The 26,759-nt window shown below is 49.8% G+C and overlaps 2 protein-coding genes and 1 long non-coding RNA gene across 3 annotated transcripts; all 3 read left to right on the forward strand.

Moving 5' to 3' along the window:
- Positions 1-573: 573 nt before the first annotated feature.
- Positions 574-6,938, forward strand: LOC130263936 (collagen alpha-1(X) chain-like). Its single transcript, XM_056511778.1, has 20 exons — positions 574-777; positions 987-1,126; positions 1,427-1,495; positions 1,672-1,734; positions 1,817-1,882; positions 2,088-2,303; positions 2,492-2,854; positions 3,051-3,170; positions 3,247-3,300; positions 3,773-3,874; positions 4,249-4,329; positions 4,436-4,477; positions 4,840-4,872; positions 4,955-5,089; positions 5,275-5,280; positions 5,389-5,457; positions 5,639-5,707; positions 5,845-6,039; positions 6,266-6,378; positions 6,512-6,938. The coding sequence occupies exons 1-20, from the start codon at positions 612-614 to the stop codon at positions 6,720-6,722; spliced, it is 2,313 nt and encodes a 770-aa protein (XP_056367753.1). The 5' UTR covers positions 574-611; the 3' UTR covers positions 6,723-6,938.
- LOC130264021 (uncharacterized) lies at positions 4,517-4,973 on the forward strand. Its single transcript, XR_008842410.1, has 3 exons — positions 4,517-4,592; positions 4,823-4,872; positions 4,955-4,973. It is a non-coding gene; the product is annotated as an uncharacterized LOC130264021 (long non-coding RNA).
- An 804-nt stretch (positions 6,939-7,742) lies between the features above and the next one.
- Positions 7,743-25,755, forward strand: TOP2A (DNA topoisomerase II alpha). The gene is made up of 35 exons (XM_056511731.1): positions 7,743-7,865; positions 8,183-8,326; positions 8,493-8,583; positions 9,012-9,075; positions 9,508-9,653; positions 10,262-10,359; positions 10,654-10,866; positions 11,073-11,246; positions 11,433-11,534; positions 11,965-12,102; positions 12,204-12,342; positions 12,608-12,765; positions 13,165-13,290; positions 13,734-13,844; positions 13,938-14,043; positions 14,425-14,534; positions 15,260-15,352; positions 15,823-15,937; positions 16,236-16,357; positions 16,929-17,077; positions 17,375-17,606; positions 17,737-17,871; positions 17,973-18,173; positions 18,729-18,924; positions 20,153-20,244; positions 20,430-20,576; positions 20,698-20,781; positions 20,887-21,084; positions 22,010-22,115; positions 22,391-22,534; positions 22,955-23,099; positions 23,228-23,289; positions 23,413-23,532; positions 24,512-24,711; positions 25,102-25,755. The coding sequence occupies exons 1-35, from the start codon at positions 7,833-7,835 to the stop codon at positions 25,237-25,239; spliced, it is 4,632 nt and encodes a 1,543-aa protein (XP_056367706.1). The 5' UTR covers positions 7,743-7,832; the 3' UTR covers positions 25,240-25,755.
- The last annotated feature ends 1,004 nt before the right edge of the window (positions 25,756-26,759 follow it).

The raw sequence follows: 26,759 nt of genomic DNA on the forward strand, positions 1-26,759 counted from the left end.
TGCTGCTCCTCAGCCACACACCCCAGCAGGGTCTGGAGCTGCCCCAGCCCTGGGGAGAGGTTGCAGGCTGGCAGGAGCAGGAGGGGGCTGGGGGTCAGAGAGGGCAGTAGCCCCCCAGCTGAGGTTGGCTCTGATGAAACCAGTGAGAACCCAGGCCCTTTGAAGGTACTTTGGGACACTTTGGGGACTCCAATACCTCCTGCCTCTGGGCACCAGCAGCTGGACAGACCTCAGGGAGGACCTGCAGTCAATGCCCTCCATTCTCAGCCATCTCCCTCCTCCGCCGGATTTACTCCCCATTTCCAGGCAGCTTCTCCTCCCCAGCCCTCCCTCGCATCCATTCTGGCATCTCCTCCAGGCCTTGGCTCCCTTCCTGCGGTTCCCACTGCCCTCCTCTCCTCGGGCTGGCAGCACAGGCGGTGACCTGGCTGTGTGGGTGCTCAGCACCCGCCGGATGCGGTCCGTGGGGTGCGGGTGTGGGGCGGGCAAGGGGCGTGTCGGGGCCGCCGATAACAGCGGGCGCCGTGCCGGGGCCGCGGGACCAGACGGAGCAGGCGAGTGGGATGAGCCAAGGACCCCCATCCCGGGCAGCCGGGCCCCGAGGCTGCGGAATGGGGTCCAGCAGCCTCCCGCGGCTCCTCCGCTCCCTCTGCATCGTCTCGGTGCTGGCCGGGTGCCTGCACCCTGCCACGGCCCAGTGGTTCTCCCTGGGCTCAGAGGACACCACCCCGGATCCAGGCACCAGCCCCACGCCCCCCACCCTGGATGGGGAGGAAGGTAGGCTTGGCGGGATGGGGACATGGCTTTCTCAGCACCCCAAATTCCTACACCTCAGCATGGAGGGGGCATGTGGAGGGTGATGTGTGGGGTGCCAGGGTTTAGGGCTGCTGGTGGCACAGCAGTGGCCGTGGGAGGTGGTGGGAACTGAGAGTGCTGTTCTGGTCCCCCTCCAGCCCTGCCACCCCAGCGCTCCTTTGCTCCTGCAGACACAGACGCCAGCGTGGAGCCCGCGGGGAAGCTGCTGCTGAGCAAACCTCCTCTGGCAACAGCCCCTAGACGCCGGGACCAACTCTCCAGAGGGGCAGCGAAGGGGTCAGGCCATGCCCCGCCACGCACACGAGGCCAGGTGCTTTTTCCCTGGGCAGTGGCCCCCTTCCAGCTGCTCCAGCCCTCCCGAAACTCCCCAGCTGCTGCCAGGCTCTTTGCTATGTCCCTTCCCTTATCCGTGCCCTGCTTGCACACACCAGCCCGGGCACTGCGCCCTGCTCCAACCCCAGCGCAACTCTCAGCTCCCTCTGCCCCCTTGGAAAGAAGTCGGTTGGGTCCCCACGCCGAGCTGAGGGCAGCCCCGACTGGGGGAGGGTCCCACTTGCCCCCCAGGATCCCCCTGAGCCCTGCACTGAATATTCCCTGTCTGTCCCAGCAGCACCGACCCACGGCCGCCCCGGAGATCTTTGAGGGGAGCGCAGTGGAAGAGGAATTCCTGCAGATCCAGGTGGTGGAAGGGTCCTGATTCCCGGAGAGGTGTCAGGGACAGCCTGGGATGGACATCAGGGCAAGGGGCTCTGGAAGACACGGGCTGGCAGGGCGGGACGGGATGGGGACAGCGGGAGTGGGGAATGGGATGATGCTCTGGGATCCCGCACTCAGCCCCTCCTCTCCTCCGCACAGACGACGGCGAAGGGGCTGCCCCCGAGGGTCCCCTCGGCCCCGGAGACGGACCCTGCCCTCCAGGTGAGAGGTGGGCGCGGAGCATCCGTGTCGGACCCGTCAGTCGGAGCTCCGGTCCCGCGGCTCATCCCTCTCTCCCCTCCAGGTGCACAACATCTCCGGCTGTGTCTGCCCCGTGCGCCCCGGCCCTCCTGGCCCTCCCGGCCCAAAGGTGAGGTGGTCCTCCCACAGGGACCCACTGTGCGATATCCCAATGGTCTTTTGTCCTTTTTGCTCAGGATTTGGACTCTAGCTTTGGGGTCTGGGTAGAGAAGTGGCTCAGATGGCCCCAGGGAGGGCGTCAGCAGGAGCCCGTGGTGGGCTCCAGTGGAGAAAAGTGCCAGAAGGTGGAGCCAGGCTCTGAATTTCCCCGACAGGGAGAGAAAGGTGACCGAGGGTTCCCTGGAGAGAGAGGCCAGCCCGGATTCTTAGGGGAGAGAGGGAAGTCCGGCAGCCCAGGACAGCCAGGTCACCAGGGTCCCCGAGGCCCTCCGGGTCCTCCGGGACCACCGGGGCCCCCGGGACCGCCGGGCGCTTGGGGAGCCCGGGGCCCACCCGCGCCTGCTGCCCTCCGTGAGAGATCCGAGAACGAGGTGAGCACCGCAGCAGGAACAAGGGCAGGTGATGCCGGTGCTGGCCGCGGGGTCCGTCCCCGGCAGGACTGGTGGGGATGGGGACGACTGGGACGTGGCTGTGCGGGTGGGCAGGGGGACCAGAATCTGGGACACGGCAGCTCATTGACTCTGCTCCCCCTGCTCTCTCCCTCCAACCTGACAAGCAGCTGGGAGTCTCCAGCCCTGTGGGAAACCCAGGACCCCCAGGTCCCCCCGGGCTGCCCGGCATGCCCGGACCCCCCGGCTACCCAGGCCACGATGGCCCCCAGGGGGCCCCTGGGCGGGAGGGAAAGCCCGGACCCCCAGGCCCCCCAGGAGCTGTGGGGCCACCTGGCTTCCCTGGGGCTGAAGGACTTCCAGGATCTCCAGGCTCAGCTGGGCCAGATGGACCCCCAGGGGCACCTGGACTCCCAGGGCCTCAGGGTCCCCCTGGGTTGCCCGGGCACGAAGGACCTCCTGGTCCCCCAGGATCTGCATCACTCCCTGGCAAACCAGGGCTCCGAGGGGAGCCAGGATTCCCAGGACCAAAGGTAAGGGGGTCCCAACCCAGCCTGTCCATGGCTCTGGGGTGGGATGGGGTACCTGGGCTCACCAGCCCCTCGCCCTGCTCTGGGGGGCAGCCCCATTACCAAGCTTTCAGAGCATTCCAGGGCTGCCCCAGTCCTGCCACTGTGGGGCCCAGGGGATCAACTCCACACTTATCACCCTGTGCCATTCTGCTCTCAGGGTGAGAAGGGCGAGTATGGGCTGCCAGGCATGCCAGGGAGCCCTGGCCGAACTGGAGAGCCAGGGTCCCCGGGCATGCCCGGCCCCATGGGGCCACCAGGACCACCAGGGGACTACAGGGTGAGTAGGGGGTCCCAGGCTGTGGCTCCTAGGGAGAGGGCATCCCAGTGTCACCCCACACATCCTCTCCTTGCAGTGTGACTCACGCCACGCTGGACACCGTGGATTGGCTGGGCTGACAGGCCCCAAGGTGAGCTGGGCAGTGGCACCACGGGCAGGGGTCCTGGAGCGGGGGCTTGGACACACTGACCAAACAGCTGCATGGTTGTGTTGCCCTGATTGTGGGGCACAGCACTGCCTGGGAGGGTTGGAAGGCCTGGGGACCCCCAGAGATGGGCACTGACAGGATCTCTCACTTCCCTTCCAGGGAGAGAAGGGCGACCCTGGAGAGCCGGTTTGTAGCCATGAGCAGCAGTGTGGGGGAAGCTGGCTCAGGGGGCTGGGGGGTCAGGGCACACCCTGAGCCCCCCATGCTGCCTTTGCTCCCCCAATGCCCTTCACCTCACCCCAGGGCACAGGGTGGGGGATGAGGGACACCATGGCACATGCAGAGGCACACGTGTGCACACCTGTGCCACCCATAAACATCCCCAGCACACCCCATCCCCACCACCCAGACACAGCACAGGCTCTAATCCTGCCTCTCTCTGTGGCTCACCCAGGGGTGCTGCTATGGGGAACATGGGTGCAAACCTGGCCACCCCCCCTTCCCCAGCACTGGCAGCCAGCCCGGCTCCTGGGGGTCCATCAACAGGTACCAGACGGTGAGTGGCCGGGGTAAGGGGTCCAGGGACCCCAGCCCAGCCTTGGGGACATGGTTCACCCCACTGGCAACCCCACAGGACCCATAGTCCCAAATGGGGTGGAGGAAGGAGAAGAAGAAAGTAGAAAATGGGGAAAGGGAGGATGGAGATCAGTCTCAATCTTCTCCCTCTTCCTTTGCAGGATAGCAGAGAGGAACCAGAGATTTACGGAGCGATCATCCCCCATGTGAGAGTTCCTGACTGGCCAGGGACATTCAGCCCTGGGAGGGGACAGGAGTGGGAAGCATGGGGGACATCAGTTTCATGTCATAGCTGCCCCCCTAAAAGGCAGCACCAAAACAGCCCAGTGCAATCTCCACACTGCTCTACTGCAGGGTCTTCGAGGTCCCCCCGGGAACCCCGGCCCCCCTGGGCCCCCCGGCCCCCCCGGCCCACCAGGTCTCCTCTACCTCAATGTAAGGCCCAGCACTGGTGTGTGGGCACTGTCTGTGGCAGAGCACACACACGTGTGAGTGTGCACAGCACCAGGGCCCCGCCAAACCTGCCTGTCTTTGGTTCCAGAGGGTGCACCCCATGCATGCCCAGCCGCCCTGCAAGCAGCCGGTAAGCCACGGCCTCGCTGTCCCCAAGAGTGTCCCCGTCCCTCTCCCTGTGCCCAGCAGCAGACACAGGCTCTGTTTGCCCTCACAGGCATCTGCAGACCGCAGCTGGCCATCAGGTGAGGGCATTTCCCAGGTGCTTTGGGGGCTCCAGCCTCCTTGGAGACACCGTTGCTGAAGCCTTGCCTCCCTTCCTTGGGCGCTGGGACAGTGACAGCACGGGTCCCTGGCACCACTGCTGGCTCTGCCACCCACTCCCACCTCATCCCTGCGGGGCCAGCTCCCATGGGAGCATCCAGGCCCTAAGCTGGGACACCTTGTGACCCCCCCTCATCTCTGGGCTCTCCAGATGCTGGTGTCCCTCAGACAGAGCCATCGGACTCCCGCGCTGATCTGCGGGTGAGTCCAGGCTGCAGCCCCGGGCAAACCCCCCCAGCTGCCCCGTGCCCCACAGCAGGATCCTCACCCTCCATTCCCCCAGCGCCAGACGTGGGTTTTCAAGTCCAAGGAGCTGATGGTGAAGGCGAGCAGAGCTGTGCCCGAGGGGAGCCTGGTCTATGTGCGGGAGGGGAGCAGCGCCTTCCTCCGGACCCCCACTGGCTGGAGCCGCCTCCTGGTACCGTGAGGGGTCCCTGGCAGGGATGGGGGGGCAGCATGCAGGGCTGGATTTGGCACTAGGGCAGCAGATCCCCAGGAAGGAGAGGATTCCCCCTAACCTGTCCCTCTGCTCGTGTCACTGAGCAGCTGGAGGATCCGAAGTCGTTCTTGGCTGGTGATGACCCTTCCGCCTCCACCCCACAGTACCAGGTGAGGGGTGCAGGAGCTGCAGGGTCCAACCAGAGCCTTCCTCTGCATGATGGAGGGGACAGACCTTACAGGACTGTTCTCTCCCTCTTCTTCCACCTCTCCATCCAGGAGGCAAAGAGGGTGCAGCCAAGAGGTCCCAACATTCTTTCACCCATGCAGTCTCCAACAGACTCACTGGTAAGCCCTGATGAGGGTCTGGCCATGCTGGGAGGGATGTGCCATGAGACTGGGCTGGATGAGCAGGGCAGTGTCAGCTCAGCATGAGCAGACCCTGGGGTTGTGTTGATCTAGGGAGGGTGCCCCCAACTCATGGCACATGAATGGCTGCCCCAGACTGACCTGAGCTGTATTTTTGCAGATCCAGAAGGAGGAAGAACAAGGGTTGCCCCAGATTCTGGCAACCACCATTGCCCCACAGATCCCATCTGTAAGGAATGCCTGGCCCCAGGGTGGGGATGAGTGGCCAGTCATGGGAGAGGGGGGAGAGGTGACATGGGGACCCCCAATCCTGGCCAGCACTGCCAGGGGCTCGCAGAGACCTCAATTCCTCCCTGGCACCCCCAGCTCCGCCTGGCTGCCCTCAACGTGCCGCTGTCTGGTGACATGAGCGGGATCCGGGGCGCTGACCTGCAGTGCTACCGGCAGTCACAGGAGGCCGGGCTCTACGGCACCTTCCGGGCCTTCCTGTCAGCCCCCACCCAGCACCTGGTGTCCATTGTCAAGAGGACGGACAGGACCCTCCCCATCATCAACCTGAAGGCAGGTACCCTGTCCCCAGGGGGCTGTGGGTGGCAAAGCCTCACAGCCCCATGAGCTGCAGCAGGTGGGGAACCCAAACCCAGTCCTGCTCTGGGGCTGCTGCACCTGGGCTGTGCTCAGGGTTTTTGGGGAGCTGACAGAACCAAGAGGATGTTATTGTCCTCACATGGTGGGGACAGAGGCATTCCCCTGGCCCCTGGCTCAGCACCATGGCTCGTGCCCACAGGGGCAGCTGCTGGCCAAGTCCTGGAGCTCCCTCTTTGGGGGTCAGTCTGGTGCTGCCCTGCAGGGTCCCATCTACTCCTTCAATGGGCGCAACCTCCTGATGGATCCCCTCTGGTGAGTGGGGATGAGGGTCCTGATGGGTGCCCCTGTGTGGGAGCTGCACTGGGGGGTCTGTGCTGGGTCCCTGCAGAAGAGCAGGGGTGCCCCAGGCTGCCCCCAGCCCCTCTCACCCCATGCCCACCCACAGGCCCCAGCAGCTAGCCTGGCACGGCTCCACACCGCGGGGCGGCCATGCCCGCCGGTGGGATTGCCAGGGCTGGCGCAGCTCTGGCACAGCCCAGGGCATGGCCACCGCCCTGGGCGAGGGCCGGCTGCTGGCCGGGCACCGGCACAACTGCTCCACGCCGCTGGCCGTGCTCTGCATCGAGGTGGCTTTTCCTTACCGGCACATGTGGTGACAGCAGTGACACCCAACCACGTGCTGCAGGCATTTCTCCAGTTCTGTGTGGCTGGGGAATGTTCCTGGGAGCACCACGGGCAGTGTTGGAGCTGTGCCAGAGCACTGAAGGGACACCGGGTCCACATCCAGGCTGTGCCATGCCCAGCCCCAGCTGTGCCACCACACAGATCCCTGTGCCACAGGGCAATGCCAGGCTGTGCCTGCAGCATCCCACCCCCACTGGAGCCAACAGGGTCACCACTCAGAAATAAAAATACAAAAATGTTGGTTTTTATGCTTTTTAATGTTTTTTATGACACTGTGCTTTGTTCTGGGGGGACATGGCCAGCTGCAGCAAGGGGCTGATGGGACACACCCGGGGATGGGAACAGGGACTGGAGGGGCTGGGAGCGGGCTCCTGTCCCCTTGGGGTTGGCAGTAATTGGGAGGGGACACCTGCCACAGGTCTCCGTGCCAGTGAGGTCTGTGTTTTGGTTCCAGTATATCCCAGTAGGTTGCCAGATCTTACTCAGTGTACTCCTGTGGGTACCCGAGGCCTTCCCAGTATATCCCAGTGGGTGTCCAAGGTCTGTCCAGTGCATCCCAGTGATTCCCAGTGTATCCCAGTGCGCGCACAGGGTCTGTCCAGTGTCCCAGTCCAACGGGTCCCAGTGAGTCCCTGACGCTTTCCCAGTGTGTAGCAGTACCCCAGTGGCTCTATCCAGTGTATTCCCGTGTGTGCCCAGGGCTTCCCAGCGTATCCCAGTACATCCCAGTGTGTCTCCGTACATCCCACCAGCAACAGCAAACGGCAGCCTCGGCGCGCGCGCGCCCGCCCCCCTCGCTCCTCTATTGGCCAGTCCTGCTGCTTATCTCGCCGCTCTCCCTTCCGATTGGCCGGTTTGAACGCCCGGCGCGGCCTCTGATTGGTCGGAGGGGGAGGAGAGCACTTCGCCGCGTGCCCGCCCCCTCACTGCGATTGGCGGAGCGCAGGGATCCGAGAGCGGGGATTGGCTGCGCGTTTCGGCGGGACGAGAGGAGGTTTGAAAGGGACGTTGGCGCTGCCCTCGCCGCCTCAGCCGCTATCTTCGCCTCAGCCTCAGCCCCAGCCTCAGCCGCTGCCATCGCCATGGAGCTGTCGCAGTCCCCGTCGCCTCTCCGGGTGAGTCCTGCGACCTCTGCCCCCGACCCTGCGGGGCTTTGTGATCCCCCGCCACACCGTCCCCTCAGAGTCCCGGCTCCCCCTCAGCCCCCGCCAGTTCTCCCTCAGCGCCTCCGCGGGTCCCTCGCATCCCCCCTCAGGGTCTCTCCGGGCTCTTCTCTCGTCCCCTTCCTCAGCCTTCCCGTTCAGATTTCCCGCTCCTCTGCGATTCCCATTCTCTTCGCCTCCCCAACCCCGATCCTCTCCCACTCCCCGGCCTGGCCCCCTCGTGTTCCCCTTGTTCACCTCCCTCACCGCCGCTGCCTCTCCCCCAACAGCCCGCGGACGAGAACATCCGCCTGAACAAGGCCGATGGCCCCAAGAAGCTCTCGGTGGAGCACATCTACCAGAAGAAGACACAGCTGGAGCACATCCTGCTCCGGCCAGACACCTACATCGGTTCCGTGGAGCTCGTCACCCAGGTAGGAGCAGGGGGGAGCGGGGCTGAGCCCCCGAGGAGTCACTAGCAGCTGCTTACAAAGCACAAAACATCTGCTTATCAATCACAAAACACCTACTTTACAAGTGGGCGGCACAGAAGAGGGGCTGTACCTGGGCACTTACAAATTCCTTCTCTTTTTTTTCCAGCAAATGTGGGTTTATGATGAAGGCGTTGGCCTCAACTGCAGAGATGTGACCTTTGTGCCTGGCTTGTACAAAATCTTTGATGAGATTCTGGGTAAGCTGACAGATCCGTTGAGTCTGTGAGTGATGGGTTATTAACGGGGGTTGAATGGAAGAAACTGGAACTAAACATAAATTATCAAAAACTTATTAGCACTACTTAATAGCAAGCCATTCATGGGAAACAAACGAAAATAACATTTTCAAAAATCCAATTACAAACCTGATTTCATTCTGCCCAAAATTCTCCCTTTTAATGTTAATGGTTGCACTGGAGGAATTCAGAGGTCATTTCCAGCCTTCATAATTCCGTGATAACTTGTTGTACTCCTATTTGTAATTTGCAAAGTATTTTCATGCTGAGATGATTATTAGTAACACTGTAGTGAGTTTTTGTATTCATTCTACTGGAACACTTCATAGTTCATAATTTTCCTTTGATTGAGAATGTAATAAAAATACAATATTCGCTTTCCTTTCTAGTCAATGCCGCAGACAACAAGCAGAGGGATAAAAACATGTCGTGCATTAAGGTCACAATTGATGTGTAAGTTTGGTTTCATTGTTGTTCGTTGCCTTCAGCTGAGCTGAGGTGGCACTGCAGGGCTCTGCCGTGGGGCTGATCTGAGATAGCTCAAATTTAATTCACCAGTTGTGGAAGCCTTTCTCTGCTTTGTCCCCTCGTCTCTTACAGCAGGCTGACTGGGGAAATGGCTGCTCTTTCATTGCTCTTGTTTTCCACTTCCTCTCTTTTCATCCTGATTGAGCACAGGCAGAGGGTTTTGTGTGTGGGTCCATTTCAGAGCCAGCATGTGCAGATCTGGGTATTTCTGTGTTGCCTGTCCCCCCTCTGCTGGCAGCTGCTGCACTTGCTGAGCACAGATTTGTTCCTGGTGCCTTTCCCCAGAGCTTTTCAGTGACTTCTTTCACAGCTAAGCCATTTGCAGCCTTAAAAACAAATTTTTCTTTCTCTCCCCAGAGAGAATAACACAATCAGTGTGTGGAACAACGGGAAAGGTATCCCAGTTGTTGAACACAAAGTGGAGAAGGTCTATGTGCCTGCTCTGATCTTTGGACAGCTGCTGACATCCAGCAACTACGATGACAATGAGAAGAAAGTCACAGGTGGGGAAGGCTCATATATGCACTGATATCTCTGAGCAGCTCTAAGTGTGTGACGTGAACTAGAAAGGGAGGGAAGGGGGTCCTTGATGCAGTGTGGAAACTGAAAGAGGGGAAATGTAGGTGAGATATACGGAAGAAGTTCCTCTCTGTGAGGGTGGCAAGGCCCTGGCACAGGTTGTCCAGAGAAGCTGGGGCTGCCCCATCCCTGGAAGTGTCCAAGGACAGGTTGGAGAGGGCTTGAATCAAGCTGAGCCTGTTGAAGGTGTCCCTGCCTATGGCAGAAAGTGAGACTGGATGGGCTTTAAGGTCTCTTCAAAACCATTCTGTGATTCTATGAAAATGGCATTCTGAATCTATCAAGTCTCTGTGCTCTGCTTAATCATAATGATAGTGCAAACATGAGAACAAGAAAAATTGTCTTTGAATAATCTCTTAAACCCTAATTAAATCAAAGTTTGTAGTTGCATACTGAGCTTATAGAATATTGTTGCTTGTTGACAGTTGTCTTTGGATTGGGCTGACGTTAACAAACTCCACTTTTTCTTGGATTCTTTTGGATGTCTTTGGACAAAGATAATAACACAAGTCTGTGTTCCTTCCAATTCCAGGGGGGAGAAATGGTTATGGAGCCAAACTGTGCAACATATTCAGCACAAAATTTACTGTGGAAACTGGATGTCGTGAATACAAAAAGTTATTCAAGCAGGTAGGAGCACTTTTCAGGCAGTTTGCACCTGAGGTTTTCAAATGAGACCCTCAGGTTTTGTTTCAAAACTCTAGGCAGTTGCAGTCAGTTCACTGTGATTAGAGTAAATTTGATCCACCACATATAATTCAATATAATGAAAATTAGCAGACAGCATCAGAATCTGCTTTTTAACCAGAGTTATTGTTTAATTTAAAAGTATCTAAAAGACATAAACCATCTTTCTGCTTTTAAAAACTAAGGTGGATATTTGTGTGTGTTTGACTTGCAACTCACCAAGGCTCCTTTCCTCAGACTTGGACAGACAATATGGGGAAGGCTGGAGAAATGAAGCTGAAATACTTTGATGGAGATGATTACACCTGTGTCACTTTCCAACCTGATCTGTCCAAATTCAAGATGACTATTCTGGATAAGGACATTGTAGCACTGATGTCTCGAAGAGCCTATGATATTGCTGGATCCACAAAGGATGTCAAAGTTTTCCTGAATGGACAGAGGCTACCTGTAAGTGAGCATTGAAAAGAAAGACAAATATCTGCATTTTTTTTGTGCCTTTTAACCAATGAGAGTCTATTGAGCCCATTCCTGTCATCACACAGAGCAAAGGAAGATGTGCAGGAGGGATTTCTGCACCTGCTTTGCAGGAGAATGTGAATTAAGTATTTATAGGAGCTGTTATCAACCAGTTGTCTGCTCTCATCTGTGTGCAGGTGAAAGGATTCCGCAGCTATGTGGACCTCTATCTGAAGGATAAGGTCGATGAAACTGGGAATGCACTCAAAGTTATCCATGAGGAAGTCAATTCCCGATGGGAAGTGTGCTTGACTTTGAGTGAAAAAGGCTTCCAGCAAGTCAGCTTTGTTAACAGCATTGCCACCACAAAGGTAACTCCTTAGTGTGTCTAGTGCCATATTCTTCAACGTTAATATTCTTTGCTATTTGCAAGTGTATATATATTAATGAAAAATTCTTTAATGTTGCAAAGAATGTGCTTGAAGTTTTAAATAGATATTTATAGTTTTGTGGGTTTTAGTGGCCTCAGTCTCAGGTCCTTGTCCCATTTTCCTTAGGGTGGCAGACATGTCGATTATGTGGCTGACCAGCTCGTGACCAAACTCATTGATGTTGTGAAAAAGAAGAACAAAAACGGAGTTGGAGTGAAGCCTTTCCAGGTAAAATGTCAGAATATTAAACATTACTGCAAATTGTAACTTCAGCTTAATGCATAACTGCATTAATTAATAACACATTTCCATTGTACAGACAATATATATAAGATTGCTAATTATTGAAGTCTCATATTGTCCAGTTTAAGCCAATTCACTTCCCTTTGCTTGAGCAATGTTTTTATAGTCACTCAAGTCAGTGTAGATGCACTAAACCTCATTATTATCTGTTAGATAACACCTATTGAGGTGGAGAGATGCCAATTCCTTGACATCCCAAATCATCTAACACTGTTCATAAGTGTTCATTAGCTGTTCAAAATTAACAAAATGTCTATGAAAATTCCAAACCCTGCAGTACTGAGTGTTCCTTCGCTGTGTGATTGACAAGTGGAGCTGTGCCTGTACAGTGTGTGATCCTTGTTGTATTTTACAGGTGAAGAACCACATGTGGATTTTTGTGAATGCCTTAATTGAAAACCCAACCTTTGACTCTCAAACTAAGGAGAACATGACTCTGCAGTCAAAGAACTTTGGCTCTACCTGTAAACTGAGTGAAAAATTCATTAAAGGCGTAAGTCCTGATGTACACAGTCAAGATGTCTGTAAAAAATACATAACAAATGTTTCTGTCATTGTTGAAGCTTTTCCCACAACTCTGGTTTTGTATTGCAGGCAATTGGCTGTGGCATTGTTGAAAGTATCCTAAATTGGGTAAAATTTAAAGCTCAGAACCAGCTGAATAAGAAATGTTCAGCTGTGAAACACTCCAAGATTAAGGGTGTTCCTAAACTGGATGATGCCAACGATGCTGGTAAGTGTTTGATATCCTCAAAAACAGTTAAAACTTGTTTATTAAACAAAAGATTTGTCTCCTAAGGAAAAGTGAGAAGACAAAACCTGTCATTATAGTTTTACTCTCATTTTGCAGTCCCATTTACTATGATTATCCCCATTTACTGTGTGCAGTGCCAAAAAAATTGCGTTAAAAGATTATTTATACTTGTTCATTCGTGAATGTGCAGCCTTGGATTTCATTTCTTAAGTAAAAAACTGACTCGATTTTCTTCTTTTTTTAGGCAGCAAGAATTCTCTAGATTGTACACTGATCCTGACTGAGGGAGACTCAGCCAAAACTCTGGCTGTCTCTGGTCTGGGAGTGGTTGGTAGAGACAAATATGGAGTATTTCCTCTTCGTGGGAAAATCCTCAATGTCAGGGAAGCTTCTCATAAGCAGGTTGGTTGGAAAATGGTTACACTTACGTGTTGGAAGGTGTGGTGTGATTTTTGCAATGAGTCGGTGCAGCTGCACCTGGAGCACTGGAACTCCAAGGAGCAGTGTCTTAAAACACCTGAGTCTTCCCTCACCTTGAGCCTGCCTCACTGGTTAAGTAGGAATATTGATTTAGGTCCTGTTCAGTGATTTGCCTGAGGGGATACTGTTCATGTTGTGGATTGGAAAATGTTTGGAATTATCTAGAATAATTTAACCATTAGAAATTACAAGTTTCTAAACAGCAAAAAACACCAGCAGGACAGAACTCAGCCAGTGATTCACTTATGGATAACTTTATACTTTCTTGAGCTACATTTTGAGTATGAAAGACAAGTTTTTATTCTATGTAATCTCTTTCAGATTATGGAAAATGCTGAAATCAACAACATCATCAAGATTGTGGGTTTGCAATATAAAAAGGACTATGAAGATCAAGAATCTTTAAAAACTCTTCGCTATGGAAAGATTATGATCATGACAGATCAGGTTAGATTCATTAAAATTGAAAGTTGTGTGAGGAAAACAATTAGAATTTAAATAAAGGGATAGGAAGAAAATATTTCTCTAACTGCTGCTATTGTTGTACCCAATTCTCGGTGTTTATTTTTCCATTTTACTTTTTTGTGGGTCATAATGACTTTTCAGCCACAAAAAGAAGTAAAATGGTGAGTTACATCAAACAGCTAAACACTGTCTTTCCAGTCTGCTGATTCAAAGTCCTTGACCAGTCCCTGACACCTTTTTTCACCAAGAATCTACCTTTTCTATTTCTCTTAATTTTCAGCAATTAACACGTGGCCACCTTTTAGAGGTGAAAGTTAATAGGGTCAGTTAGCTGGAATTACAGTGTCATTTACTATTAAGGCAACAATTGTCATTTCCATCATTCCATGATAAAATGTCGTTTGTTTTTTTCTTTTATAATTCAGGATCAGGATGGATCACACATCAAAGGTTTGCTGATTAACTTCATCCATCACAATTGGCCATCTCTTCTAAGACACAATTTTTTGGAGGAATTCATTACACCCATCATAAAGGTGAGGGGTCTGGGGAAGGATGAGGTGAATGAAGGAGGATCCATTGTCCAAAAATGCCTTTCATTTCACAGTTCAAATGTCTGTCCATTGTAGGCTACTAAAAACAAAGAAGAAATTGCATTCTACAGCATTCCTGAGTTTGAAGAATGGAAAACCAGTACACAGAACTACAACTCATGGAAAATCAAGTACTACAAAGGTTTGTAAAAACTTAACATGGGGAAACTGATCCAAGCCAGAGCATTGATGAATCAATGCAGTCAATCCTGCTTTGCAGAAAGGATTTGGACTGGATGTCCTCCAGGTCTCTTCCCTCCTATGATATTCCAATTAGATTTCAGATATCTACAGGAATTACAGACAAAAGCAAAAACTACTACATGCCACTGCTCACTTAATTGTAATTCTTACGACTTTTGTGATACATCTCATTTTGAAGTAACTTAAATTTTCAGGAAGTCACCTTTACACTGGATGTTCATTTGATGAATCACAAAAACTGGGAATAGCAAAATATTTTTTTGAATTGGAACTTAATTTAGGCAAAAAGTCATTAGGATTAACTCTCTTGTCCCTGCAGGTTTGGGTACCAGCACATCAAAGGAGGCCAAAGAATACTTTGCAGATATGGCAAGACACCGAATTGGCTTCAAATATTCTGGGCCTGAAGATGATGCTGCGATCACCCTGGTAACTAACACTTGATTTAATTGCTGGCTTACTACCTTTGGTACTTCACCTTGTAGAGGGCTCTGTATTTTCTCTTAAAATGCTCTTCGAGGCCTTTGGGCTGGAGACAATCTCTGTGTTACCAAGGCTACAGCTTTAGTTGAACCAGGAGCAGCGAATCTGCCCCTCAACCTCAGGGCAAGAGTACCCTTTTAATGATGGCTTTTAAATATAGCTTGGAACAAACTAATCACTACAAGCCAATTGACATTTTCAGACAGTATAGTAAATATTCCTTGAACATTTTTCTGTGTATTCTGCTGCAGCTTTCTCCAAGTCAGATCTCCCCTTCTTCCTCCAGTGCAAAACACTGGATTAAAACAGTCCTTGTTTCTGTGAACTTCACCTTAGCTGGTCTTTGATTCTTAAATCAAAGAGTTGTTAGGCAATACCAAAAAAAAAAATCAAGTTTTTCCCCAAAATATTAAATCTACTTTAGTCTTCTGTTATTATATTTAAAATCTATGAATTTAAACCTAACTACTCTGTCTTCTACAGAGTGGTGGAAATGATGCTCTTAATAAATTTAGCTACAGAAACATTTTATTGCATTTTTTTGACTCTTAAATCAGCCTGTTTAGCATGTTGTTCTCCTGGGTAAGCTCTTCCTTTTTCTCAAGTGATCCAATAGTGCACAACCACAGAATGTTCTGGAATTGAGTTACTTTTCATTTTGTAACGTCCAGGCCTTTAGCAAGAAGAAGATAGAAGAGCGAAAGGAGTGGCTGACTAATTTCATGGAGGATAGAAGACAACGGAAGCTGCACGGTCTGCCAGAGGTAAAAGGTTTATGTTTATAAGGAAACTGGTTTCCAGTCTCTGCCTGGGGCTGTTCTCAGCTTCATCCCAGCACGCCAGAGCTGCACACAGCTCACTCAGTGAGTCAGGTCCGGATTATAGAACGCTGAAAATTTGTCAGGATTTTGCAGAGCAGCTTCTTCTCTCATCAGTGTAGCCTCATTATCTGTTATCACTTATCTAACTGTCAATTCATTTTTAACTCTCATCTTTCAAGTTACAGTATCAATGGGAAAATGATAACTCAAGCAGAGGCAAATGAAGTCTTTATTTTCCCCAAAATGGGGGAAATAATGCATCCTGGGAAGTGTTTCCCTTTGCCATGCAAAGGGTGTCAGCAGCTGAGCTGTAATTAGCTGGTCTTACAAGGAGTTCCCATTTCAGTGAAACTAGCCAAGAAACTGATTAGGACCTGTTAAAATTAAAGCAATCTTTTCTCTGTTTTTCTTAGGATTATCTGTACGGGAAGAACACTGATTACTTGACGTACAATGACTTCATCAACAAGGAGTTAGTGCTGTTCTCAAACTCAGATAATGAGAGATCAATCCCATCACTGGTTGATGGTAAGTGATTTCAAAGTCATGATTCTGCATGGTGTATCCCCAGAACTGAGGAAATCAGAGCCAGGGAACCTTGCTGAGGTTTCAGGGTCAGTATCCTGAAGTCTGTTTTCTGCTGTCCACGGTTTTTTCATTTTTGGATGAAAAGTTTTGTCTGTTTTGTAGTATATTATTGCCAGTACCTTACTCAGCTGGTACAGAATCTTTAGGTGTATAAGTAGTTCTTGTATCTCTAGAGAGCAGAAGCCAAGTGCATCACATCATGTGTCTTAACCACAAGGTCTTTTCTTTTTTCATACAGGTTTGAAGCCAGGTCAGAGGAAAGTTTTGTTCACCTGTTTCAAACGAAACGATAAGCGGGAGGTGAAGGTTGCTCAGCTGGCTGGTTCTGTCGCTGAGATGTCCTCATACCATCATGGTGAGGTAAGAACCTGCCTGAGTGTGCAAAACACATTAAAGGAAAGGCAAAAAGCCCTCTGTTGGTGTGAGTTACAATGTCTCTAAAGCAGCATTAGATGTTTGAGTGTGTACACCAAAGGGAAGTGGCTGTTCAGCTGTTTCCACGATTAATTCTTCAGTATCAATTTAATCTGTCATTGGTCACTCTGCCTGTTCTGTCTGGACTACATGGGAGCACAGTTCATTCAAAAAGTGGAACATGAAAACACTACTTAATTTGTGATGGACTTAGGAAGATGTCAATAACCTTTCTGCCTGGGTCAGGACAAGTTAAGCACTACCCCAGGGCTCTCTGTGGAGACCAACAGAATCTTTCACTGGAGATTTCAGAGCCAGGTAGACAGCAATAGATAGAGACATGGGTCACTAGAACATTTCAGATGGTCTTGGGATGCATTTTCCTTTAGTTTCCTTCAGTATTTCATCAATTGAATTTATCTTCTATATCAATTAAGTTCTTGGTGCGAATATTGCTTTACTTTGTCCACTCCCTGAACCATTCTGCATGTTCAGCTTTGTACCTCCTCTATTGCAGGCTGCACTGATGATGACCATCATTAACTTGGCTCAGAACTTTGTGGGCAGCAACAACCTCAACTTGCTCCAGCCCATTGGTCAGTTTGGCACAAGGCTGCATGGAGGCAAAGACTCTGCCAGCCCTCGATACATCTTCACCATGCTCAGGTCAGCATTCCAGAGTTCTTACTGTCTTAAAGGACTCAATTTTGCAGCAATTAGAATGAAAAATCAATTGGATTTTTCCCTTTAAAACTTCAGGCTATACTTGCATGCTCAGAGTAGTAACAATTGAAGCTAGATTCCATGATGGAATTGTGGCTATCAGCGCAGAGAATATGGAAATAGAAGCGAGACCAAAGGGAGAAATTTGGGTGGGATAATAAGAAATAGGGAGGTTTCTTTTTGCATGGAAATCATGTTCTGTAACAAGAATTTGGACTTAAATTCCCTTCTCTATTCCAGTCCCCTGGCACGTTTGGTGTTCCCACCAATGGATGACAACATCCTGAAGTTCCTCTATGATGACAACCAGCGTGTGGAGCCAGAGTGGTACATGCCCATCATTCCAATGGTGCTGGTCAATGGGGCTGAAGGGATTGGTACTGGCTGGGCCTGTAAGATCCCCAACTTTGATATCAGGGAAGTTGTGAACAATATCCGTCGGCTGATGGATGGAGAAGAGCCACTGCCAATGGTAAATAATATAATTTAAAAACTAATGTCTTGCTTGTTAGCTTATTGAGCTCAATTTGAGAATTTTATGGGCATGCTTAAAAAAAGAGGCATCCACACAAAGCTGAATCCAGTTTTTTTTTTCTCCTCAGCTTCCCAGTTACAAGAATTTTAAAGGCACCATAGATGAGCTGGGGCCTAATCAGTATGTGATAAGTGGTGAAGTGTCCATCCTTGATTCTACAACCATTGAGATCACTGAGCTGCCTGTCAGAACATGGACACAGGTAATAAACAGGGAATCTGCTCTGAGAATGAATGTATAGTTTGCTCTTTAAAGCAAAAAGCAAGTAGTGGGGTTTGGGTCTGACTTTGTGTCTTTCCTCAGACATACAAAGAGCAGGTTCTGGAGCCGATGTTGAATGGGACTGAGAAGACCCCCCCTCTAATCACAGACTACAAAGAATATCACACAGACACCACGGTGAGGTTCGTGGTGAAGATGGCTGAAGATAAACTGGCTGAGGCTGAAGCTGTGGGGCTGCATAAGGTCTTCAAACTCCAAACAAGTTTAACATGCAACTCCATGGTACGTGACAGATTTTGCTGAAGGAATTTCTTGGTTTAACTCAGACTCTGTGGACAGCGGCAGTCGTTGCGTGAAACAAAAATCCTCTTTGGCAGTAACCTATTCACTTCGATTTTTCTGCTGTTACTGGTTTTAAATCAGCTTTCAAAGGTCAAGAGCCTGGCTTAGGAGTGGGCCCAGAGTGGATGGTTTGCCTGAAGGAGGCAAAATGATCTGAAATCACAGTTTGCAGAGCTCTTTGAGCCAGCAGCAGGGGCACTGAACGTCTGGTTCCTGACAATGTGTGAAGCTTTGATGCGAGATGTTTGTCTTGCACAGAGCTCTAAGATTAAAGTAACCTTAACTCTACTGTGTGTATTCAAGAACACTGAAATTCCAAAATTGTCTCTGCTGCTGTGCTCACAAACTGAAGTAGTTTCTAGAACAACACTGAGATTTGATAATTTGTTGGTTGATAATTCGGTGGTACCATTACACCTGTGTTACAGGTAACTTTCAGTGGGTTTGGAATCAGTTTTATCATCATAACACCCATGTTCTTTCATTTTCCTCCAGGTTCTTTTTGACCACGTGGGCTTTCTCAAGAAATATGACTCTCCCCAGGATATTCTTAAGGAGTTCTTTGAACTCCGACTCCGATATTACAATTTGAGGAAGGAATGGCTTATTGGGATGCTGGGTGCTGAGTCTGCAAAGCTGAGCAACCAGGCTCGCTTCATCCTGGAGAAAATAGATGGCAAAATTGTGATTGGTACGTTGTTTTGGTGACTGGCATTGTAACTGGTAGAACTGGGTGATCTCTTGAGCTCTGTCAGCACCCCCTCAGCCCCAGGCTGGCTTTTACAAACCACACCAGGGCTTATCTCTGTTCCGGTGACATCTAAGATGAAAGTGCTTCACAGAGTATCCTTGGTCTGTGTATTATACACATAATGACAATGGGACACTTATGCAGCTTTCCTGCTCTGTGTCTGAGAATTTTTTAATAGTTTAGCAATAATTCCCATTTATTTCTGACTTGGTAGGAGTAAGAGTTAATTATTTGTGGGTTTAGAAGCAGGGGTATTGTTTGCTGTAAAAATCTGTATCTCTCTCCATTATCTTTGTGAACCTCTGCAAAAATACTCCACGTTCTCAGTGGACTAGGGGTTCAAACTTAAATGATACTCAAGCAGCAGCATCTGAGAATCATGAGCTAGAAAAAGAAGCAGATCTTTGTTCCCAACATACCCATTTTTCAATCAACTTTTTCCCCTCGGTGTAAAAGCCGGGCTGTGTTCCGCTGCCTTCACGGAGGATGCGGCCAGACAACGTGTCATAAGATGCTTTGTGGTTTGTGTCTGAAGGCAGCCCAGTAATCCCAGCAGCCTGAGTCTGTCTGACTGAACTCAGGAAGAGAAATAATTCCCCTGAAATGCATTTTCTTGGGTTTTTGTAATAAGTAGTTCCAAGGCTGCCAGAGCTGGTTTCATTTGTATTTGTGTCTCATGGTTGAGGGCTTCTGATACCTTAAAAAGGAGCAAATTCCAGCTGAACCATTTCCAGTGGTTGAGCACTTAGAGCATAAATTTCCCGAGTGATGTCTAATGAGGTACAAGCTATACCAAGCTATCAAGGGTTTCTTTCTCCACCTGCCTGTCATGATGAAACCTGGTTTATACAATCATATCTTTTTTTCCCAAGTCCAAAAACTACTTAAAGCAGTGGGAAATGAATGTATGGAAACAAAGAAAAATATTAACATTGTTTTTGCTGGTACAGGAGCAATGCTTCCCTGACAAATCACCTCCTGAACAGGAGTTTTTCAGGTGTTGTTCAAGCTCTTCCACATGTCCCAGCTGTGATGTGAAAAGGCTGGTTTGGGGCTCTGTAGGATGCTGAGCAGCTACAACCACAGGATCCAAACTAAAAAGCTCATCTGTTGCTGACAGGAACTGATAATGAGCACTGAGTGACAATCCTGAAATGTCTGTTTGCAGAAAACAAACCAAAGAAAGAGCTGATTCAAGTTCTTATCCAGAGAGGGTATGAGTCTGATCCGGTGAAGGCTTGGAAGGAGGCTCAAAACAAGGTAATGCCTCAATCATCCTCTGAATATGCCCAAACTGGCCCTGAGCTCTGAGGCTTCATAATCCTTAGAGAGGCACAAGTTGCTTTTCAATTAGCAGGATTCAAGAGCTTCCGTGTTTGATCAGTAGCCCTACCCATGTGTGTCAGGGTTTTTGTTGACTATGTTTGTTTCAAATCCACATTTAGGATGAAGAGGAGGAGGAGGAGGAACAAGACAATGACAAAGAACCAGCTGCAGCCTCTGGCCCAGACTTCAACTACCTGCTGAACATGCCCCTGTGGTATCTGACCAAGGAGAAGAAAGATGAGCTCTGCAAGCAGAGGGATAACAAAGTATGTCCCTTCCTTCCCTTATAAAAACATTGTGTTTTTATATATTATGTATTATATAATTTATTTTTGGCTGATAGATTGAAATGTGTTACTAATGATTATGATCTGTGATTGCCTTTAGGAAAAGGAGCTGGAAAACCTTAAGTGCAAGAGTGCCTCTGACCTGTGGAAGGAAGACCTTGCTGCCTTCATTGAAGAACTCGATGTATGTTGATGCTCAGTGCAGACAATCAACTCCCTCATCTTATCCACCAGCCCCTTATTATTGACTTTTGTATGTTTTGGTGTTACTTTATGCTCCCCTCTGCAGGTAGTGGAGGCCAAGCAAGCACAGGATGAGAGTGCAGGGATTGTTGGCAAACCTTTGAAGGTGAAAGGAGGAAAAGCAAAGGTGAAGAAAACCCAGCTGGCAGAAGTAATGCCATCCCCTCACGGCATCAGGGTTGTTCCTCGGATCACTCCTGAGATGAAGGCAGAGGCAGAGAAGAAAACTAAAAAGAAAGTAAAGGTAAAAAGGAACATTCCAAATGCTCAATCTTCCTTTACATCCTCTTCAATACAAACCTAAAGAAATGTGAGTCCTTATTAGCTGGACTTGTCCTGTTGATGCAGTTGTTCAGGGAGAGGGACAGGATCTCAGGATTTGGGAAACACTATTTGGGAATAGGGGTGTCTCAGTCTGAAGGAGAACAGACTCACATATCAGGAGATGGCTTAGAGGGAAATTTTTGGCACATTGCAGTGCCAGGGATGGGCTGGTAGTTCAGAAAAGAGGGCGGATGCAAGTAAGGTTGTTCCAGGTGTCTTGGGAATTTGATAAACCCTGTAGCAGGCAGGAAGCACAGCCAGTACATTCCCTTCTCCAGAACAGCCTTTGCATTCCCAGCAATGCTTTCACCCACTTAATGCCATCATTGTTTTCCATAGCAAGGAGATAAAAAAGATTGAACTCTTTTTATAGGTCTAGTTGAAATTGTGCTATTCAGCCATTTCCAACAGAGAGATATAACCCACCCCTCCCTCACCTATTTGGCCCTGGAAGCCACACAGGTCACTCTTTTCCTCCACATGATTCCACTCAACAATTTTTCCAAATAACTCCCATTTTTGTTTTTATCCCACCCTGTCCAGTCCTGCATCCCCATCCCCCCCCAGAGCCAGCACACAGCAGCAGGACCAGAGTGCTCAGGAGTGGGGCCAGAGTTCCTGTTTTTGTTCATGTTGGATTTTGCCTTTTAAGTCACCTGATTTGGGGGCAGATCCTGTCCAATTTACAGATCCTGTCTGTAATCAGTTCTACATAGAGTTTATTTCACAGACTGAGGCTTCTTGTACCACTAACTTTTACATGGCTAAAATAAGCAGCTCCTTCCTCCATTACCCCGTGTGCCTCTTCTCTGTGACTCCTGTTTGGTATCTGCTTGCATCTGCAGAGTGAAAAAACTGAATTTGATGAGAATCAGGATGAAAACACATCTGGAGAGAAGGAATCTGCAGGCCTGAAGCAGAGATTAGTGAAGAAGGTGAAGACTGAGCAAGGTAAATACTTTGATGTTTTCCCTCCAAGGAAAAGAAGAAATGGGTTGTCAGTTTGGTTATCTGACCTCTTCCTGAAGGTGGTGAGCAACACCTAGGATCAGTAGTTTTGGAAAAACTAGGTGAGAAAGTGATGCTGGATAACAGTCAAGAGGGATAGATTCCTATTTCTCTTTTCAATCCTTTCTTCAATCCTCTGAATTCAGTCTTTCTTAGTTGAGCTTGAACTGCTGAGCCTGAACTACACATGGCTCATCCTGCCTCCCAATATTTTTCAGGAGCTAAGAGACAGGCCACTCTGCCCTTCAAGCCATTGAAGAAAACCAAGAAACGAAACCCTTGGTCTGACTCAGGCTCTGATTCAGAAGAGTCTGATTTTGAACCACTTCCTCAAAGAGAGAGAGTGGTTCGCCAGGCAGCAGGTGAGTGAGGACATGGATGCAGGAGAGGGATGGAACAGACCATTTAGGAACCTCCCAGCTCACATCACATTTAGAAATCACCTTCAAAAGGCTTCTTTATTTTACTGTCTGAAGCTATTAAATATTTCTACCATTTGCGCACATTTTCAAGGAACAGCAGAAATGGGCAACTAGAGAAATATGGCTATTGGGTTTAATTACACAACTGTCTTGGCAAATTAAATGTGTTGTGGGTGAGGTTGGAAGATTCCAAATGACAGAACACACTTGTCATTTGGAGTCTTCTCCCTGGCAATCCCAGCATCTGCTTGTTTTTATTCAGATCTTTATTTTTTAATAACTGTAGCTAAAATATTGAACAAGAAACAGAGCTGCATATTGCCAAATGTGTAAAATAACACATCTGTGTCCTTCCATTAGCCAAAGTCAAGCCCATGGTCATTTTGGACTCAAATCCCTCCAGCTCAGATGAGGAGTCTGAATTCCAGGGTGACAGTGAAGGCAACTCTGAATCTGACACAAACTCTAAGAAAAAGGCTCCTCCCAAGCCCAAACCTGCTCCCAAGTGAGTATTTTCCATAATCACTGGAAATTAGTTGTGCTTAATGCTACACAGAAATTAAAAGTGATTTTTTAATTCCCTTATTTAGTACATCATAAACTGAATTTAAAACTTACGGGTTTGTTTTCCAGGGAAACCACTGAAAAAGCAGCAAAAGCTCCCAAGCAAAAGGCAGTGCCAAGTGCTGTCCCTGGTGAGTGTGAGACCTCTAAACTATGTGGATTGCTTTATAATCCCTCAGCAGTGCACAGGGAAGAGCAGAGGGGATAACTTGGCTGTTCCAGGCTGACTTTCTGCTTTCTTTATCCCATTCCAGCCCAAGATGTCCCTGAGGACAAGGTGAGCCAGGATCCCCCAGCTCCATCCGTCCCGGTGCCGAGCACCAAGGCCGTGCCCAAAAAACCTGCTGCAGCCAAGAAGGCTGGAGCCACCAAGGGTAAGGGCAGCTCAGCAACAGCAGTTCTAGAAAACAATTATAATTCCTGTGGGAAACTGGCCGAGTGATTTCGCTTGGCCTTCCAGGGCCTGGGCAACTGGAGTTTGCATTTCAGCACAGATCTGAGGTTTGTGGCAGAGGTTCTCTGGTTGTCATGTTTGAGGTCTGTTTCCAAACATATCATGTTCTAGTTCATGTTGGACATGCTTGGAGGGAGGGAATTTAAGTTTGGGAACAGGAAAAGTGAATGCTTCCTACAGTGCTATGTAATACTTGGCAGGGATAATCTGAGTGGAATTTGTGTCTTGCAGTCCATGTCCTACTTCGTGTCTTTCTGGAAGAAAGCTCCCTTGGGTAGGCAAGCTTTTGGGGGTAGTTTGATCTATTTGGTGATGGATCCATCTCATCCATCTCCAGCATGTGACTTGGGGTTTTTTAAACTCAGCTGCCACACTTTGACACTGTTTTGTATATTCCAAATGGAATCAACTTGGTGTTGATCCCAGCAGGAAAATAGTGCTACTTCCACTCCTAAATTGAGAAAGCATGTTATCACTCTGAAATGACCTGAAATGAGCTGAACTGGAAGCTGTGCTTTAAGATGCTCTTTTTAAAAGTGAAAATATAGGTAAGAAGGAATGAGTGAGTGTTTGGGAAATTCCTTCCTCCCTGTGCAGGATTTTGAAGGACTGAGATGGGTTATGGAGCCTTGAGAGATCAGGGGTTTTCAATCTGAAATAGTCTGTAAATTGCTTTGGGGATGCTTTAATTTGATCCTCTAAATGTAGCGGAACTGAGCAGATAAACAACCTCGTTCCTCACCATCTGTGGGAGAGGATCTTTCTAGAAAACCCAGCTTCAAACGGAGAGACCTGTGCGCTGACCCTGCGGCAGCGCAGAGCCTGTTTCTGTTGGAAGGAATTCCCAAACTGGGAATGAGAGAGCAGTGAAACGGGTTTAACAGCGTGTTCTGTTCCAGACAACCAGCCCTCCATCGTGGATATCCTGGCCAAGAAAAAGGCTGCGCCCAGAGCCAAGCCAGCGGCCAAGGAGGGACCCCAGAGCGCCGAGGGTGACAACGCCAAGGGGAGGAAGGTTATGAAGAGGCAGCCAAGTTGTTTGGATTCGGATTCTGATTCGGATTTTGGCTCCAAGCCTTCCAAATCTGTTGCATCAAAGGTTTGTGTAATGCCAACAGCACTCAGGGAACTGCAGAGTGTGGGGTGGGTTCTTCCAGCAGGAAGAGCTGGTGGAGGTCGAACCTCTACCTGGGTGTGAGGAGTGGGGTCATAGAATCATGGAATATTCTGAGCTGGAAGGGACCTAAGGGATCACAGAGTCCAACTCCCAGCCCTGCACAGGACACCCCAGCAATCCCACCCTGTCCAAATGCTCCTGGAGCTCTGTCAGCCTTGGGGCAGTGCCCAACCACCCTCTCTCTGGGATTTCCCTGATAAGGGTCAGACCCCTGGATCCTTGGTCCTCAAACCTCCACCATCCCCATGGCACGGTGGGTGTGTGGTGCTCATTGTGCTCAGATCCATGATTCCTCTCCTGCTTTCCCTCCAGAAATCCAAGCTACAGGACAACACCTTCACCGCTGACTCTGGTGACAAAAGCCCTGTACCTCAGCCCCGTGCCAGGCCTGGCCGCCTCAAGAAACCTGTCCAGTACCTGGAGGAGTCCTCTGAGGACGATATATTTTAAGTTTTTAGGAAAATTTTAAACTCCACAGTGAGCCTTCAGCAGCACTCCAGAGATCCCACCAAAGACCCACCTCAGCCTAGGAAATCTTCAGCAAACCTGAGCTGCTCCTAAAATGTTCGTGATAGGTGAACACAGCTTGTTTTTTCTTGGGTTTAAATAAGCTAGATTTGTTTAAATAGGAATATCCCCTTTTTGGGGAACACTGGAGCCACGTGCCCAGCAAGTGCTGCCACACTTCCCTCTTCCCCATTATTTGACACTTTGTGGTCCTTTTAGTGTTGAAGTTGACTTTAGAACATGCCAAACCCTTTAAAATTTATACATCCCTCTTGAAATATCTTATAATACTAAAATACATTAATTTTTAATTCCACCACCCAACACAGGTGAGCTGGAGTCACTTTTCCAGCACTATTCCTTCTCTTTGTAAATATTTTCTGTGTTTTTTCTTGTTGTCCTGTGTTTGTTTGTTGAAGTATTTTGTCTAATAAAAATGTTTTTTCATATTTTCTTTTACTTATTTCACTGAATTTGTGTGTTTTTAGGGAAATAACAACTGCAGAGCTTGTGCTAAGCCCTCCCTCTGTCAGAGCAAAGGGCTTGGCACAATCTCTGGGGTGTGCTGGGCTGGTTGGCCACTTCCCCACTGCCTGTGGCCACTGTGGCTCCACAGCTGAATTCTTGTGAACACCCCTGTGGTCCCCAGCACGGGGGGAGCTGCTTGCCCAGAGCAGCTGTGGTTGCCCCAACCTGGTCTAGTGGAAGGGTCCCTGCCTATGGAAGGGGATGGGACTGGATGAGCTCTAAGCTCCCTTCCCATCAAACCATTCCCTGATCCCATGAAAGCCCAGGGCCCCCCGTGCTATCGGTGCTGTGCTGGAACCCAGTCAAGTGTGGAAAGCTCTGTCAGATTTTCCACTGGCTCTGGAGAGCGTCTCCGGCGCGTCCCCTCCGAGGGCCGGGCTATTTACAGCTCCTCTTGCTGCACAACACGGCCCAGGACAGAGCCACGGGTGGGTTGTGGGGCTGCTCCCAGAGCTCTGCCATCACCCTCATGTGGATGTACGGCTCTGGGAACAGAGTGGACCACAGAGTCTGCACCAGGAGTTTCCCATCCCAAAACCTTGGGTGGGGTGCTGGGGATGTTGGATGCGAGCTGGGTTCTGGGGCATCAGGCACTGACCCACACACTGGGTGGACTGTACATCCCCAAGGGATCAGGGGGTCTGAGGGTGACCTGTGCTGGCTTCCATTACTGGAAAGGGGATCTGAGGGGCCACCAAATGCTGTCAGCACCGGGCAGGGGCTGGCAGGAGTCCTGGCTGTGCCACACAGGATTTTGTAGGGATTAGTCCACATGTGCCAGAGCTGGGGACAACCTGGGAAAATCCATGGGACCCCCAACAGCCCTGGCACAGTGCTCTGGGGCAGAGAGGGCCAGTGCCAGCCATGAGCATCTGCCAGGCACTGCAGAGCCGGGTGTACCCAGGGCTGGAGCTGCGGCAGCAGGGCTGGGTGTC

This window comes from Oenanthe melanoleuca, chromosome 27, assembly GCF_029582105.1.
Source record: "Oenanthe melanoleuca isolate GR-GAL-2019-014 chromosome 27, OMel1.0, whole genome shotgun sequence".
NCBI classification, from domain to species: Eukaryota; Metazoa; Chordata; class Aves; order Passeriformes; family Muscicapidae; genus Oenanthe; species Oenanthe melanoleuca.